Source organism: Convolutriloba macropyga, chromosome 1 (assembly GCF_964194025.1).
Source record: "Convolutriloba macropyga chromosome 1, txConMacr16.3, whole genome shotgun sequence".
Taxonomy (NCBI): domain Eukaryota; kingdom Metazoa; phylum Xenacoelomorpha; order Acoela; family Convolutidae; genus Convolutriloba; species Convolutriloba macropyga.
Window position 1 is genome coordinate 37057789 of NC_134468.1, and position 18143 is coordinate 37075931.

General features: G+C 37.1%; 1 protein-coding gene across 1 annotated transcript in view; it reads right to left on the reverse strand.

Moving 5' to 3' along the window:
* Nucleotides 1–2619: 2619 nt before the first annotated feature.
* LOC142338415 (non-selective voltage-gated ion channel VDAC2-like) overlaps nt 2620–18143 on the reverse strand; it is a 420938-nt gene continuing 405414 nt past the window's right edge. Inside the window, exon 8 of the mRNA XM_075388175.1 lies at nt 2620–3301. Within this exon, the coding sequence (XP_075244290.1) occupies nt 3207–3301 (95 nt within the window). The 3' untranslated portion in view covers nt 2620–3206. The remainder of the gene's footprint in view (nt 3302–18143) is intronic.

Consider the following 18143-nt stretch of genomic DNA (forward strand, 5'->3'; position numbering starts at 1 on the left):
AATCACGTCACGAACAAAAACAGTTGACAGCGGCATGAAAAGACGAATGATTTTTTATCGACTCAAAAAAAATCGAGACCTTGATCTGAATGGCACTGGATTTTAAAATATTCACAACGAACCCCATCGAAAAGCTCGAAAAAACTGTTTAAAAATCAAGAAAAGGCCACTTTCACAAAAGCTAAGTTCTGCTGAAAACACCGCTTTATTGCTACATACAATTAGTGCAATTTGACGTCGCAAATCAACTTGTTTCTTAACACCCAACCTGTTTCGGCGTGAACACACAATCAAAAGCAAATTCACATCCAGAATCGTCAAAATGAGTGACCAGCTTTTAGCATCACAAGTTGCGACAATTTTTCAACGGACTTTGAGAGACCGTTTGTCAGTTGACGATCAACAAAAGGACAGAAAATCCGGAAAAATTCAAAATCCTTTAATTTTCTGAAAAAGCTTTATCGTGCCAACATTTTCCAATAGCTGTGATCCAAAGGCTTTAATATAGCACACTAATAAAAAAAAGGGACAAATAAAAAGTAATTAAAATTACAAAAATTTCGCAAACTTTGTATCAATAGGCTTATTAAAATTTCGATTCTTTCCTTTCAGTAATAATAAATATTGCCCACTTCAAAGTTAGTAAGTCCCAAAAAAACTTTCCCAAAATATACAAAACATAGCTGGCAGATTGCCAGAAAATAGCCAAGAAGATACAACAGAAACAGACCCAAAAAAATTTTTTTTTCAATTTTTTTATGCTATATTTTGATTAAGAATCTGTTTAACTTATTGCTACTTCTATTAGATGCCCTAAAATACCCTTCACTTAGAGGGACACGCACTCACTTGACCTTATCTCTTTGAATTATGTTAAAGAAACGTCAATTTTAAGTGAGGAAGTCATTTTTGAGAGTTAGGTAAGTCACGTGTGACCAAAAACTTGTTCACTCGAATGAACAAAAGCTCGCTCCAATATGAGGAATGACGTCCCACACGCAATTCAGTTAAGATTGCACGAACAAATGAACAATAAGCAGATTTGAAGTGATCGTGACGTCATATGACGTAACAAAATTCTTGACAAAAATACCAAGAGGCCAATAATAGCCTCAGCTATCGTTTTGAGGCTAATAATAACAGCCCCAGCTATCGCCGTTGGGCTATTAAAAATGAAATGTACGGAAATCTTGGAACATAAACTTAGCCGACTAATATTCGGATGATTGCTTGGAGTAACTAAATTGACTAAGGGGTCTTCGAATGACGTCATTAGAGGTTAATATATACCACTATAACCACACAAAAAAATAAAGTAAAAACACTTACACCAATTTTGGCGCTCTTTTCATTTGACATTTAGTAGTGAACTCCCACCACTTGACTTAAGGTGCCAACACTGTTGAATGCGAGAAAAATTTAGATCACGCAAAACGAAAAGGTCAAGGGCGTAAAAGTCACTCGCAAAGTCAAAACGATCAAGCAAAATTTTGCAAATGAAAGACCAACACGTTTACAAAAATTGCTTCAAACTTTATTCGAGAGAAATTAAACAAAAATAGGCCACAACTTAATTTGTCTGTCATTAACAACTTATAATTATTACCGAGCAAATCAGATTATCAGAGCCAGCGGTTGAAAATGACACCGAAAAATCCGGTTGGGCTGTATTAACGCGAAAAACGAGTAAAAAGTCTCAAATGGGCAAAGGTATCTTAGGGGATATATCTCTATTTTGGATATAGAAGTTCACTATCTTCAAAGTTGTCCCAAAGTTGTACAATATTCCCAAAAAAAAGATACACGTGTTAACATAAGCACCACGAACCGTTTGAGCCAATGAAATGCGAATCAAAAATGCTTTGAAAACGCCGCCCTTGAACAAAAAATGTCTCGGTCTTTCCGAATAATGAATGAACAAAAACTGATCTAACTTTCTTCTTTTGCCTTTTCAAGCAATGTGCCAATGAATTTTGAAGCTAATGAATGTTAGTCGGTTTATTGCCGCATCTGTGGGTAGGTGTCAACTGCAGAGTTTAGAACATAGCTGGTAGAATTGAGAATTGGCTATAAAAGAGTTGCGCGTAGAGCATAAAGATATTCTCAGAACTGATTGATCAAGTAGCTGACTTGATCTAAACAATCTATTGAAAAAATTTAGATATTTCAGCCCAAATAACAATAGCCTAAAATATAAGTAAAAGCCTTATTGCAACGACACACTATCAATTACTTTCGATGGTGTATTTTACGCCAACTCAATTTCTGAGCAAAATCGAAGTCTGATTGACCCAAAGTATGCATACAAAGCAACTTTTAGATCGCGGAAACTACTAAGAACAAAAGTCCCAGTGCATAAATTCCAACACCAACTGCATATGGAGACTAGCCAATTATACTGCTCATTTCAAAAATTACTCATAATTGTAGCACGAATAATACGAGGTACCCGACACTTCGCCCCCTTTTATCCAAGCGATAGCCGTATTGTTTTAGTTGATACCTCTGTCTTAGTCACAACCGATATATTCAGGTAACACGACTGCTTCATGTGCATATTCTTAGCAAGTATGCGTCAGCTATGCTCAAAATTTTTTGTAATGGTGTCCATATGAAAAGCCAACAGTATAAACTTGAAATTAGGTTCATTCATTAATAAAGACAAGTTAATAAGGTCGCAGCAGCTCTCAATACAGAATAGCAAAACCAAGTCAGACAGATTTATTCACTCACTGTTCCTTTGATCGCACTTCATCATGTTGCAACTAGCAATGATGCTAACATTATCAAGATGCATCATCATTTATACATACACATCAGTTCCCAAAGAACTAATCTTTCCACCAGTATCCGAACAGGGTTCTCTCTCCATTATTCAAAAACATGTTTGAAAGGCCTTAAATTCAATTAGTACACAAAAGGGGATGGCATTAGGTTTTCATGGATGGTTTTAGTGCAATAGTTATTGTGTCAAAAAGATATCTTTACAAACTTAGAAATTAACGTTTCTATCAGCATCAATAAGTCCTCAGCGTTCAACTGTCTACTGTTTCCATAGCACGCTGTAACTAGAGATTGAGCTATATGAAGATATTAAGCATTTATGGTGGCGCAAAGTGACGTTTCTTTAATGCTGGGTTCTTTCTTTTCTGAGTTTCGATTTGGCTGCGCGTGCGCTTTCCGATTTGGATACTTGATAATGGATCTCACGAGAAGTCTACATCAACTCCCATGCCCAATTTGTGATCACCTCCACTTATGGCTTTTGTGTCAAACACTCCCGCAAGAGTCAATTTCACACCTGAACAAAACAAACAGCTAACAAATATCAGTAAGAAAGCGTAAGTATATCAAGCCAGACTTAATGCCACGAGATCAAATAGGGCCACCACATAACCAGATTGAATCTACATACAAATTTTAGAGAGCAAGCATTTTAACTTGAAATAGTCGGTGTCTAGAAAATTTGTAACGCATAGCTCGGCTATTGCTGTACGATCATGATAGAAATTCGTTATTTATCGAAGAACATAGCCATCAGAATTCTAAAAAGTAGATGCCACCGACAGATCAATTACGAACCGTGGACAACTAATCATCCTCTTCAAACGGATACGATTCAAAAAATGCGAGAGAATCCCTACCACAAGTTGTTTTAAGGGCAACTCAAATGATTTTCGGGAGTTTGTCTGTAAAGAAATTACCTGGTAGAGTGATGGGAAATAGCCGCGATTGAATCCCATGACCCTGATCAGGATTGAAAACATAGCCGAAAGATAGCCGGAAAATAGCCGCCATTGACGCGCTTGATACACATAGGGATTGAAACAGAAAAAGAAACAAAAGAAGAGACAAATTGACCAATTTTTTTCTGTTTTTTTTTTCAGTGTTAAAAAGTGTTCTAATTCGGCGTGCATTTCAGTTGGAATCTAAAACTATAACTAATTCAGCTTCTAAAGTGAAAGATATTAAGCTTAATACCAAAGTCAGCTAGCAAACAATCTTAATGAACTTTGATAACCTAAATCTCAACGACTTAATGACCGGGCTTCGTCGGTTTATCCTTTGCATTTGATCTTTTGACTCTGACAGCATTCACCAAAGTGCGTAATTGAATGCGTGAAAGAAACAAAAACCCATTCAGTTGAAACAGTGAATGAAGTAAGTCAGAAGTCAACCGTGAAAATCGTGAATGATGTAAAAAGAAAAATGTGATTAAAAGGTAAAGCGAATTAAAAAACATAACAGGACAAGTCCTGACGTACAGCTCAAAGAAATGACAATGACCAAACAAAAAACTAGTCCTAGAACGGACTATGAGTCATTTGGGAAAACCATTTCCAAAAAAAGATCAAATGAAAAAAACAGAAAATCCATGTCAAAATGCCGCATGTGAACAAAAAACCACTTGCGAGAAAGAGAATTTTTGTTCAAACACCGTTTTCTCACTCTACTTTAAAATTAGAGTGAAAAAATTTCATGCCAAAAATATACTCCATTTTTCGCTCCACTTCCTGTAACCAAAATCACTTCTCCAATTTGACTTCAAAAATCAAGAAAATGTGTGAACAGATCTTAAAAAGAGCACCCCAACACAAATTAAACTCTTTTAATTGTTAAAAAGCGCCTAAATAATAGCCGTTGACAGGCTGACGGCGGCTATTAAACAGTTTAGTAAAGAAATGGAATAGAAAAAGTGTGTGCAAAGGCGTGGGTTAGAGCAGGGGAGAGCGTATTGGGGGAGGTGATCGAGCAAGCGCGAGGTGGGGGTTGCAGTGAGGGGGTTTCAGACCACAAAAAAAATTTCCTGTCACAGTTACAGTGATTTCACGTTTTCACAGCAGCTGCCGTGATTTGAGCACTTATGAGGACGATAAGTCAAAGTGTCAGTCGGCAGTACGAATTGCATTGGAAAACACCAACATAGCCCGCAGATTGCCGGCAAATAGCCACCGTGACACGCTTGATGCGCATCGGGATTGAAACAGAAAAAGAAAAATATAAGACAAATTGGCCAATTCTTTTTCTGTTTTTTTTTACTGTCAAAAGGTGTTGTAAAATGGCGTGCAGTTTCAGTTAGATTCTAACATTATACTTAATTCAGCTTCTAAACTGAAAGCTTATAAGCTGAATACGAATGTCATTTAGCAAACAATCTAATGCACTTTGATAACCTAATTCTCAATGACTTAATGAGCGGGCTTTATCGGTTTATCCCGTCTCCTTTGATTTGGCTCTTTTGACTTTAACCGTATTAAATATATTGCGTAATCCAATACATGAAAGAACTTAAAATCCATTGACTTGAAACAGTGAGTGAAGTAAGTCAGAAGTCAATCGTGAAAAGCGTGACTGATGTAATACGAAAAATGCGATTAAAAAGTAAAGCAAATAAAAAACATAACAGGACAACTCCTGGCTTACATCTCAAAGAAATGTCACTGACTAAACAAAAAACTAGACCTAGAACGGACTATGACTGATATGGGAAAACCATTTAAAAAAACAGATAAAAATACAGCAAATCAATGTCAAAATGCCGCATGTGAACAAAAAACCAGTAGCGAGAAGGCGAATTTTTGTTCAAACGCTTTTTTCTCACTACATTAAATTTGGATTGAAAAAATTTAACGCCACAAAACTACTTGCTTTTTCGCTCCACTTCCTGTTTCGGCGTGACCAAAATCAGTACTCCAATATTGCCTCAAAAATCATGAAAATGTGTAAACCGATCTTAAAAAGACAGCACCCCAATACAATTCAATTTCTTTTAATTGTTAAAAAGCGCCTAAATAAAAGCCGTTGAGAGGCTGACGGCGATTATTCAACAGGCTAGTAAGGAAATAGAATACTAAAAGAGTGTGTGCAATGACGTGGGTTATATTGGGGGAAAGTGAATTGGGGCAGGGGATCGCGCAAGCGCTTGAAGAGGAGGGGTGGGGGGGTTGGTGCAGTGAGGGGTTTCAGGACAAAAAAATTGATTCTGAAAGTTAGTGATTTCATGTCTTCCCAGCAGCTCAGGTGATTTAAATACTTATGAGGACGATAAGTCAAATGGACAGTGGGTAGTACGAATTCCATTGGAAAACACCAACATAGCCCGCATATGACCACAAAAAAGCCACCGTGACGCACTTGATGCAAATCGGCATTGAACTAGAAAACGAAAAATATAAGACAAATTGGCCAATTCTTTTTCTGTTTCTTTTTTACTGTCAAAGGGTGTTGTAATATGGCGTGCAGTTTCAGTTAGATTCTAACATTATACGTAATTCAGCTTCTCAACTGAAAGCTAATAAGCTGAATACGAATGTCAGTTAGCAAAAACTCTAATGCACTTTGATAACCTAATTCTCAATGACTCAATGAGCGGGCTTTATCGGTTTATCCCGTCTCCTTTGATTTGCCTCTTTTGACTTGAACCGTATTCATTACATTGCGTAATCCAACGCATGAAAGAATTTAAAATCCATTCAGTTGAAACAGTGAGTGATTTAAGTAGGAAGTCAAACGTGAAAATCGTGACTTATGTCAAACGAAAACCGTGATTAAAAAATAAAGGAAATTAAAAAACATAACGGGACAAGTCCTGAAGTAGAACTCAAGAAATGTCATTGCCTAAACAAATAACTAGATCTAGAACAGACTGAGTATTTTGGGGAAACCACTTCTAAAAAACAGATAAAACAGAAAATTAAAGTCAAAATGCTGCATGTTAACAAAAAACCACTAGCGAGAAGGCGCATTTTTGTTCAAACACCGTTTTCTCACTCTACTTTAGATTTAGAGCAAAAAAATTTCACGCCGCAAAACCACTCGCTTCGCTCCATTTCCTGTTTCGGCGTGACAAAAATCAGTACTCCAATTTTACCTTAAAAATCATGAAAATGTGTAAACCGATCTTAAAAAGACAGCACCCCAATACAATTCAATTTCTTTTAATTGTTAAAAAGCGCCTACATAAAAGCCGTTGAGAGGCTGACGGCGATTATTAAACAGGCTAGTAAGGAAATAGAATAGTAAAAGAGTTTGTGCAATGACGTGGGTTAGATTGGGGAAAAGTGGATTGGGGCAGGGGATCGCGCAAGCGCGAGGTGGGGGTTGCAGTGAGGGGGTTCCAGACCACAAAAAAATTTCCTGTCACAGTTACAGTGATTTCATGTTTTCACAGCAGCTGCCGTGATTTGAACACTTATGAGGACGATAATCAAAGTGTCAGTCGGTAGTACGATTTGCATTGGAAAACACCAACATAGCCCGGAGATTGCCGGTAAATAGCCACCGTGACGCGCATCGGGATTGAAACAGAAAAAGAAAAATATAAGACAAATTGGCCAATTCTTTTTCTGTTTTTTTTTTACTGTCAAAAGGTGTTGTAATATGGCGTGCAGTTTCAGTTAGATTCTAATATTATACGCAATTCAGCTTCTAAACTGAAAGCTAATAAGTTGAATACGAATGTCAGTTAGCAAAAACTCTAATGCACTTTGATAACCTAATTCTCAATGACTCAATGAGCGGGCTTTATCGGTTTATCCCGTCTCCTTTGATTTGGCTCTTTTGACTTGAACCGTATTCATTACATTGCGTAATCCAATGCATGAAAGAATTTAAAATCCATTCAGTTGAAACAGTGAGTGATTTAAGTAGGAAGTCAAACGTGAAAATCGTGACTTATTTAAAACGAAAACCGTGATTAAAAAAAAGCAAATTAAAAAACATAACGGGACAAGTCCTGAAGTACATCTCAAGAGACGTCATTGCCTAAACAAATAACTAGATCTAGAACAGACTATGAGTATTTTGGGGAAACCACTTCTAAAGAAAAACAGATAAAACAGAAAATTAAAGTCAAAATGCTGCATGTTAACAAAAAAACCACTTGCGAGAAAGCGAATTGTAAAATCAGAGTAAAAAATTTTACGTCACTACTCGCTGTTTCGCTGCACTTACTGTGACCAAAATCACTACTCCGATTTGACTTCAAAAATCATAAATATATGTGAACAGATTTTAAAAAGACAGCGCCCCAATACAATTCAAATTTTAATTGTAAAAAATAGCCTTTGAGAAGCTGACGGAGGCTAATAAAGGCTAGTAAAGAAATGGAATAGAAAATGGGGTGTGCAATGACAGGCATTATATCGCATTGAGAGAGGAGATTGAGCAAGCACGGGGGGAGGGGGAGGGTGAAAGTAGGGGGTTCCAGACCACAAAAAAATGCCTCTCTCAGTTACAGTGTCATGTGTTCCAGCAGATGACAATTTCATTTCTTCCTAGCAGCTGCCGTGATTTGAACACTTATGAGGAGGATAAGTCAAATGGTCAGTAGGTAGCAAGAATTGCATCGGAAAACATCTTAATAGCCCACAGATTGCCGGAAAACAGCAGCCGTTGACGCAATTGATGCACATAGTGACTGAAACAGAAAAAGAACAAACCAAGACAAATTGACCGATTTGTTTCTCTTTTTTTTTCAGTGTCAAAAAGTGTTCTAACTTGGCGTGCAGTTTCAGTTCGATTCTAACACTTCACTTAGTTCAGCTTCTAAACTGAAAGCTAATAAGTTGAATACGAATGTCAGTTAGCAAAAACTCTAATGCACTTTGATAACCTAATTCTCAATGACTCAATGAGCGGGCTTTATCGGTTTATCCCGTCTCCTTTGATTTGGCTCTTTTGACTTGAACCGTATTCATTACATTGCGTAATCCAATGCATGAAAGAATTTAAAATCCATTCAGTTGAAACAGTGAGTGATTTAAGTAGGAAGTCAAACGTGAAAATCGTGACTTATTTAAAACGAAAACCGTGATTAAAAAAAAGCAAATTAAAAAACATAACGGGACAAGTCCTGAAGTACATCTCAAGAGACGTCATTGCCTAAACAAATAACTAGATCTAGAACAGACTATGAGTATTTTGGGGAAACCACTTCTAAAGAAAAACAGATAAAACAGAAAATTAAAGTCAAAATGCTGCATGTTAACAAAAAAACCACTTGCGAGAAAGCGAATTGTAAAATCAGAGTAAAAAATTTTACGTCACTACTCGCTGTTTCGCTGCACTTACTGTGACCAAAATCACTACTCCGATTTGACTTCAAAAATCATAAATATATGTGAACAGATTTTAAAAAGACAGCGCCCCAATACAATTCAAATTTTAATTGTAAAAAATAGCCTTTGAGAAGCTGACGGAGGCTAATAAAGGCTAGTAAAGAAATGGAATAGAAAATGGGGTGTGCAATGACAGGCATTATATCGCATTGAGAGAGGAGATTGAGCAAGCACGGGGGGAGGGGGAGGGTGAAAGTAGGGGGTTCCAGACCACAAAAAAATGCCTCTCTCAGTTACAGTGTCATGTGTTCCAGCAGATGACAATTTCATTTCTTCCTAGCAGCTGCCGTGATTTGAACACTTATGAGGAGGATAAGTCAAATGGTCAGTAGGTAGCAAGAATTGCATCGGAAAACATCTTAATAGCCCACAGATTGCCGGAAAACAGCAGCCGTTGACGCCATTGATGCACATAGTGACTGAAACAGAAAAAGAACAAACCAAGACAAATTGACCGATTTGTTTCTCTTTTTTTTTCAGTGTCAAAAAGTGTTCTAACTTGGCGTGCAGTTTCAGTTCGATTCTAACACTTCACTTAGTTCAGCTTCTAAACTGAAAGCTAACAAGCTTAATACCAATCTCAGTTAGCAAACACTCGTAATGACCTTTGATAACCTAATTCTCAACGACTTAATGACCGGGCTTTATCGGTTTAATCCTTCTCTTTTGATTTGGCTCTTTTGACTTTAACCGTATTCATTAAATTGCGTAATCCAAAACATGAAAAAATTTAAAATCCATTCTGTTGAAACAGTGATTGAAGTAAGTCAGAAGTCAATCGTGAAAATAGTGACTGACGTAAAACGAAAAAAATGATTTAAAAGTAAAGCAAATTAACAAACATAACAGGACCAGTCCTGACGTACAACTCAAAGAAATGTCATTGACTATACAATAAACTAGACCTAGAACAGACAATGAGTGATTTGGGATAACCATTTCTAAAGAAAAACAAAACCAAAATTAATGTCAAATTTTTGACTTTTTTCATTGTTAAAAAGTGTTCTAATTCGAAGGGTGCAGATTCAGTTTGATTCCAAAACTATAACTAATTCAGCTTCTACAGTGAAAACCATTCAGCTTGATACCAAAGTCAGCTAGCAAACACTCTTAATGAACTTTGATAAGCTAATTCTCAACGACTTAATGACCGGGCTTATCGGGTTAATCTCATCTCCTTTGTTTTCGATCTTTTGACTTTGACAGTATTGCGTAGTTGAATGCTTGAAAGAAAAAAACCCATTCAGTTGAAACAGTGAGTGAATTAAGTCAGGAGGCAGTCGTTAAAATCGTGCTGACGAAAGACGAAAAACGTGATTAAAAGTTAAAGCGAATTAAAAATATAACGCGACGTACAGCTCGCAGAAACGTCATTGACTAAACAAAAAATAGAACTAGAACCGACTGAGTGTTTTGGGAAAACCATTTCTACAAAAAACAAATAAAAAACAGGGAATCAATGTTAAAAAGCCGCATGCGAACAAAAAACCGCCAGCGGGAACGCAAATTTGTTCAAACAACTTCTCATCCTCCTTTAACATACGAGTGAAAAAATTTTACGCCACTAAACTACTCGCGTTTTTGCTCCACTTCCTGTGACCAAATTCACTACTCCAATTTGACTTAAGAAATCATGAAAAAGTGTGAACAGATCTTAAAAAGACAGCGCCCCAATACAATCCAAATTCTTTTGATTGCAAAAAGAGCGCCTAAATCATAGCCGTTCAGAGGCTGACGGCGGCTATTACACATGCTAGAAATGAAATGCAATAGAAAAAAGGGGTGGACAATGACAAGGGTTAGAGCGGGGGAGAACGGATTGGGGGAGGGGATCGAGCAAGCGCGTGGGAAGGGGCGGGGTTGATTCAGTGAGGGAGCTCAGGACAAAAAAAATGCTTCTCAAAGTTAGTGATTTCATGTCTTCCCAGCAGCTCCGGTGATTTGAACACTTATGAGGACGATAAGTCAAATGGACAGTGGGTAGTACAAACTGCATTGGAAAACACCAACATAGCCCGCAGATTGCCAGAAAATAGCCGCCATGACGCGCTTGCTACAAGTCGGGATTGAAACAGAAAAAAAATGAAGACCAATTGACCGATTTTTGTTTTTTTTCAGTGTCAAAAGTGTTCAAATATAGCTGCAATTTCAGTTAGATTCTAACACTTAATTCAACTTCTAAACTGAAGGCTAAGGGCTTAATACCAATGTTGGCTAGCAAACACTAATGAACTTTGATAACCTAATTCTCAATGACTTACTACCGGGCTTTATCGGTTTATCCTGTCTCTTTTGATTTGGCTCTTTTGACTTAAACCGTATTCATTATATTACGTAATAAAATGCATGAAAGAAATTAAAATCCATTCAGTTGAAACAGTGAGCGAAGTAAGAAACAAGTCAATCGTGAAAATCGTGACTTATGTAATACCAAAACGTGATTAAAAGGTAAAGCGAATTAAGTAATATAACAGGACAAGTCCTGACGTACCACTCAAAAAATTTTCATTGACTAAACAAAAAAACTAAACCTAGAACAGACTATGAGAGAAAACCATTCCTAAAAAAAGATAAAAACAGAAAATTTATGTCAAAATGCCGCATGTGCACAAAAAACCACTAGCGAGAAAGCAAATTTTTGTTCAAACACCTTTTTCTCACTACTTTAAAATAAGAGTAAAAATTTTTACGTCACTACTCGCTTTTTCGCTGCACTTCCTGTGAACAAAATCACTACTCGGATTTGATAAATATTTGGGAACAGATCTTAAAAAGACAGCGCCCCAATACAATTCAAATTTTAATTGTAAAAAAAACCATTGAGAAGCTGACGGAGGCTATTAAAGAGGCTAGTAAAGAAATAGAATAGAGAAATGAGGTGTGCAGTGGCGCAGAAGAGAACGGATTGCGGGGGATCGAGCAAGCATGGGGGGAGGGGGTGAAATGAGGGGGTGAAATGAGTGGGTTCCAAACCACAAAAAATTGCCTCTCACAGTTCCAGCGTCATGTCTTCCAGCAGATGACAATTTCATGTCTTCCCAGCAGCTCCAGTGATTTGAACACTTATGAAGACGATAAGTCAAATGGTCAGTCGATAGCAAGAATTGCATCGGAAAACATCTTAATAGCCCGCACACTGTCGGAAGACACCCGCCGTTGACTCGCTTGATGCACAACGGGATTGAAACAGAAAAAACAAAAAGAAAAAACGAAGACAAATTGACCAATTCTTTTCGGACTGTTTTGTCAGTGTCAAAAAGTGTTCTACTTTGGCGTGCAGTTTCAGTTCGATTCTAACACTTCACTTAGTTCAGCTTCTAAACTGAAAGCTAACAAGCTTAATACCAATGTCAGTTAGCAAACACTCGTAATGACCTTTGATAACCTAATTCTCAACGACTTAATGACCGGGCTTTATCGGTTTATTCCTTCTCTTTTGATTTGGCTCTTTTGACTTTAACCGTATTCATTATATTGCGTAAACCAAAACATGAAAAAATTTAAAATCCATTCAGTTGAAACAGTGATTGAAGTAAGTCAGAAGTCAATCGTGAAAATAGTGACTGACGTAAAACGAAAAAGGTGATTTAAAAGTAAAGCAAATTAACAAACATAACAGGACCAGTCCTGACGTACAACTCAAAGAAATGTCATTGACTATACAATAAACTAGACCTAGAACAGACAATGAGTGATTTGGGATAACCATTTCTAAAGAAAAACAAAACCAAAATTAATGTCAAATTTTTGACTTTTTTCATTGTTAAAAAGTGTTCTAATTCGAAGGGTGCAGATTCAGTTTGATTCTAAAACTATAACTAATTCAGCTTCTACAGTGAAAACCATTCAGCTTGATACCAAAATCAGCTAGCAAACACTCTTAATGAACTTTGATAAGCTAATTCTCAACGACTTAATGACCGGGCTTATCGGGTTAATCTCATCTCCTTTGTTTTCGATCTTTTGACTTTGACAGTATTGCGTAGTTGAATGCTTGAAAAAAAAACCCATTCAGTTGAAACAGTGAGTGAATTAAGTCAGGAGGCAGTCGTTAAAATCGTGCTGACGAAAGACGTGATTAAAAGTTAAAGCGAATTAAAAATATAACGCGACGTACAGCTCGCAGAAACGTCATTGACTAAACAAAAAATAGAACTAGAACCGACTGAGTGTTTTGGGAAAACCATTTCTACAAAAAACAAATAAAAAACAGGGAATCAATGTTAAAAAGCCGCATGCGAACAAAAAACCGCCAGCGGGAACGCAAATTTGTTCAAACAACTTCTCATCCTCCTTTAACATACGAGTGAAAAAATTTTACGCCACTAAACTACTCGCGTTTTTGCTCCACTTCCTGTGACCAAATTCACTACTCCAATTTGACTTAAGAAATCATGAAAAAGTGTGAACAGATCTTAAAAAGACAGCGCCCCAATACAATCCAAATTCTTTTGATTGCAAAAAGAGCGCCTAAATCATAGCCGTTCAGAGGCTGACGGCGGCTATTACACATGCTAGAAATGAAATGCAATAGAAAAAAGGGGTGGACAATGACAAGGGTTAGAGCGGGGGAGAACGGATTGGGGGAGGGGATCGAGCAAGCGCGTGGGAAGGGGCGGGGTTGATGCAGTGAGGGAGCTCAGGACAGAAAAATGCTTCTCAAAGTTAGTGATTTCATGTCTTCCCAGCAGCTCCGGTGATTTGAACACTTATGAGGACGATAAGTCAAATGGACAGTGGGTAGTACAAACTGCATTGGAAAACACCAACATAGCCCGCAGATTGCCAGAAAATAGCCGCCATGACGCGCTTGATACAAGTCGGGATTGAAACAGAAAAAAAATGCAGACAAATTGACCGATTTTTGTTTTTTTTTCAGTGTCAAAAGCGTTCCAATATGGTTGCAATTTCAGTTAGATTCTAACACTTAATTCAACTTCTAAACTGAAGGCTAAGCGCTTAATACCAATGTTGGCTAGCAAACACTAATGAACTTTGATAACCTAATTCTCAATGACTTACTACAGGGCTTTATCGGTTTATCCTGTCTCTTTTGATTTGGCTTGAACCGTATTCAATATATTACGTAACTCAACGCAGGAAAGAAATTCAATTCAATCCAGTTGAAACAGTGAGTAAAGTAAGTCAGAAGTCAAACGTGAAAATTTACTTATGTAAACGGAAAAACGTGATTAAAAGGTAAAGCCAATTAAAAAATATAACAGGACAAGTCCTGGCGTACAACTCAAAGAAATGTCATTGACGAAACAAAAAACTAGACCTAGAACGGACTGAGTGATTTGAGAAAAACATTCCTAAAAAACAGATAGAAAACAGAAAATTAATGTCAAAATGCCACATGTGAAAAAACCTGTCTCCTTTGATTTGTCTCTTTTGACTTTAACTGTATTCATGATATTACGTAATTCAACGCAGGAAAGAAAATCAAATCAATCCAGTTGAAACAGTGATTGAATTAAGTCAGGAGTCAAACGTGAAAATCGACTTATGTAAACGGAAAAACGTAATTAAAAGGTAAAGCCAATTAAAAAATATAACAAGACAAGTCCTGGCATACAACTCAAATAAATGTCATTGACTAAACAAAAAACTAGACCTAGAACGGACTATGGGTGATTTCTAAAAAAGCTCCGGTGATTTGAATACTTATGAGGACGATAAGTCAAAAGGAGAGTGGGTAGTACGAATTGCATTGAAAACACCAATATAGCCAGCAGATTGTCGAAACGCCGCCGTTGACTCGATTGATGCACATCGGTATTGAAACAGAAAAAGAAAAAACGAAGACAAATTGACGAATTTTTTTCGGATGGTTTTTTTAGTGTCAAAAAGTGTTCGAATTTGTTTCAGTTAGATTCTAACACTCAACTTAATTCAGCTTCTAAACTGAAGGCCAATAAGCTTATTATCAACGTCAGCTAGCACACGCTCTAATCAACTTTGATAACCTAATTTCCAATGCCTTAATGACCGGGTTTTATCGGTTTATCCCATCTTTTTTATTTGGCTCTTTTGACTTTAAACGTATTCATTATATTGCGTAATCCAAAACAAGAATTTAAAATCCATTCAGTTGAAACAGTGAGTGAAGTAAGTAAGAGGTCAAACGTGAAAATTGTGACTTATGTAATACGAAAAACGTGATTAAAAGGTAAAGCGAATTAAGTAATATAACAGGAGAAGTCCTGACGTACCACTCGGACAAGTCCAACGGACTATGGAAGATTTGAGATAACCATTCCTAAAAAAACACAGATAAAAACAGAAAATTAATGTCAAAACGCCACATGTGAACAATGTGAACAAAAAACCACTAGCGAGAAAGCGAATTTTTGTTAAAACGCATTTCCTCACTGTACTTTAAAATAAGAGTGAAAAAATTTCACACCAAGAAACTACTCGCTTTTTGGTTCACTTCCTCTGACCAAAATCACTACGTCAATTTCACCTCAAAAATCATAAAAATGTGTGAAAAATATTGAACAGACAGCGCCCCAAGTAATTCAAATTCTTTGAAATGTAAAAAAGGAGAGCGCTTAAATAATAGCCGTTGAGAGGCTGAAGGCGGCTATTAAACATGCTAGTAAAGACATGCATTAGAAAAATGAGGTGTACAATAACGAGGGTTAGAGCTTGGGAGAGCGAATTGGCGGAGGCGATTGAGAAAGCGCGTGGGGGGGGGGTGCACTGAGGGTGTTCTAGACCACAGTTAGAGATTTCATGTCCTCCCTGCAGCTGCAAGCACAAGCTCAATGCCAATTTTAGCTAGCAAACACTCTAATGAACTTTGATAACCTTCTCAATGACTTACTGACCAGGCTTTATCGGTTTATCGCGTCGCTTTTGATTTGGCTCTTTTGACTTTAACCGTATTCATATTGCATATTTCAATACATGAAAGAATTTAAACTCCATTCAGTTGAAACAGTGAGGAAGTAAGAAAAAAGTCAATTGTGAAAATCGTGACTTATGTAATACCAAAACGTGATTAAAAGGTAAAGCGAATTAAGTAATATAACAGGACAAGTCCTGAGGTACCACTCAAAAAATTTTCATTGACTTAACAAAAAAAAAACTAAACCTAGAACGGACTATGAGTGATTTGAGAAAAACATTCCTACAAAAAGATAAAAACAGAAAATTTATGTCAAAATGCCGCATGTGCACAAAAAACCACTAGCGAGAAAGCAAATTTTTGTTCAAACACCTTTTTCTCACTACTTTAAAATAAGAGTAAAAATTTTTACGTCACTACTCGCTTTTTCGCTGCACTTCCTGTGAACAAAATCACTACTCGGATTTGATAAATATTTGTGAACAGATCTTAAAAAGACAGCGCCCCAATACAATTCAAATTTTAATTGTAAAAAAAACCATCGAGAAGCTGACGGAGGCTATTAAAGAGGCTAGTAAAGAAATAGAATAGAGAAATGAGGTGTGCAGTGGCGCAGAAGAGAACGGATTGCGGGGGATCGAGCAAGCATGGGGGGAGGGGGTGAAATGAGGGGGTGAAATGAGTGGGTTCCAAACCACAAAAAATTGCTTCTCACAGTTCCAGCGTCATGTCTTCCAGCAGATGACAATTTCATGTCTTCCCAGCAGCTCCAGTGATTTGAACACTTATGAAGACGATAAGTCAAATGGTCAGTCGATAGCAAGAATTGCATCGGAAAACATCTTAATAGCCCGCACACTGTCGGAAGACACCCGCCGTTGACTCGCTTGATGCACAACGGAATTGAAACAGAAAAAAGAAAAAGAAAAAACGAAGACAAATTGACCAATTCTTTTCGGACTGTTTTGTCAGTGTCAAAAAGTGTTCTACTTTGGCGTGCAGTTTCAGTTAGATTCTAACACTCAACTTAATTCAGCTTATAAACTGAAGGCTAACAAGCTTAATATCAATGTCAGCTAGCACACACTCTAACCAGCTTTGATAACCTAATTTCCAATGCCTTAATGACCGGGCTTTATCGGTTTACCCAACTTTTTTGATTTCGTTCTTTTGACTTTAACCATAATCATTATAATGCCTAGCCCAATGCATAAAAGCAGTTAAAATCCAGTGAGTGAAGTAAGTCGGAAGTCAAACGTGAAAATCGTGACTTATGAAAAACGGAATACGTGATCAAAAGGGAAAGCGAATTCAAAAAAGGAGAGCGCCTAAATAATAAAGGTAAGCTGACGGCGGCTATGAAAAAGCAAAGAACAGAAAATGAAATAAGGTTTTATAAACAAAACATCAAAAAGACACATCATTGTGATTGGACTTGTTACTCATTTCTGCATAATGAGAGAATGAAGGTACCAGTATCAATTACAATAAGTATTAGACATAGTATCACCTTGAGTTGGCAGAGCGCTTGTTTAACATAGCCAGCAACTTATGAGGACGATAAGTCAAACGGTCAGTGGGTATTAAGAACTGCATTGGAAAACACCAACATAGCCGGCAGATTGCCAGAAAATAGCCGCCATTGATACGCTTCAAGCACATTGGGATTGAAACAAAAAAAGAAATTAAGAGATAGAAACTTGACAGAATTTCTTCCGAAGTTTGAAGTGTTTCTAATTAGTGTGCAAATTCGGTAAGACTCAAATTACAATTTGATTAAAATTACAATTTAATCAACTTCTAAACAACGCTACTAAGCATAATAAAAATGCCAGATAGCAATCGCTTGAATGAACTTTGAAAACCTAATGCACTATGACTTTTTGACCGGGGTTTACATGTTTATTCCGTTTCGTTTGGTTTTGTTCTTTTGACTTTGACCGTATTCGCTTCATTACGCGATTCAATGAATGATAGAATTGAAAAACCACCCAAAACAATTCAAATTCTTTGAAATGTAAAAAGGAGAGCACCTAAATAATAGCCGTTGACGGCGGCTATTAAAAAAACTCACTAACGCGGGACAAATTGCTCAAAAAATAAAGGCGAGGCAAACAATTTGGAAGGGTGGCATAGGCTAGAAAAACTTGGTGCAAAAACTTGTGAGT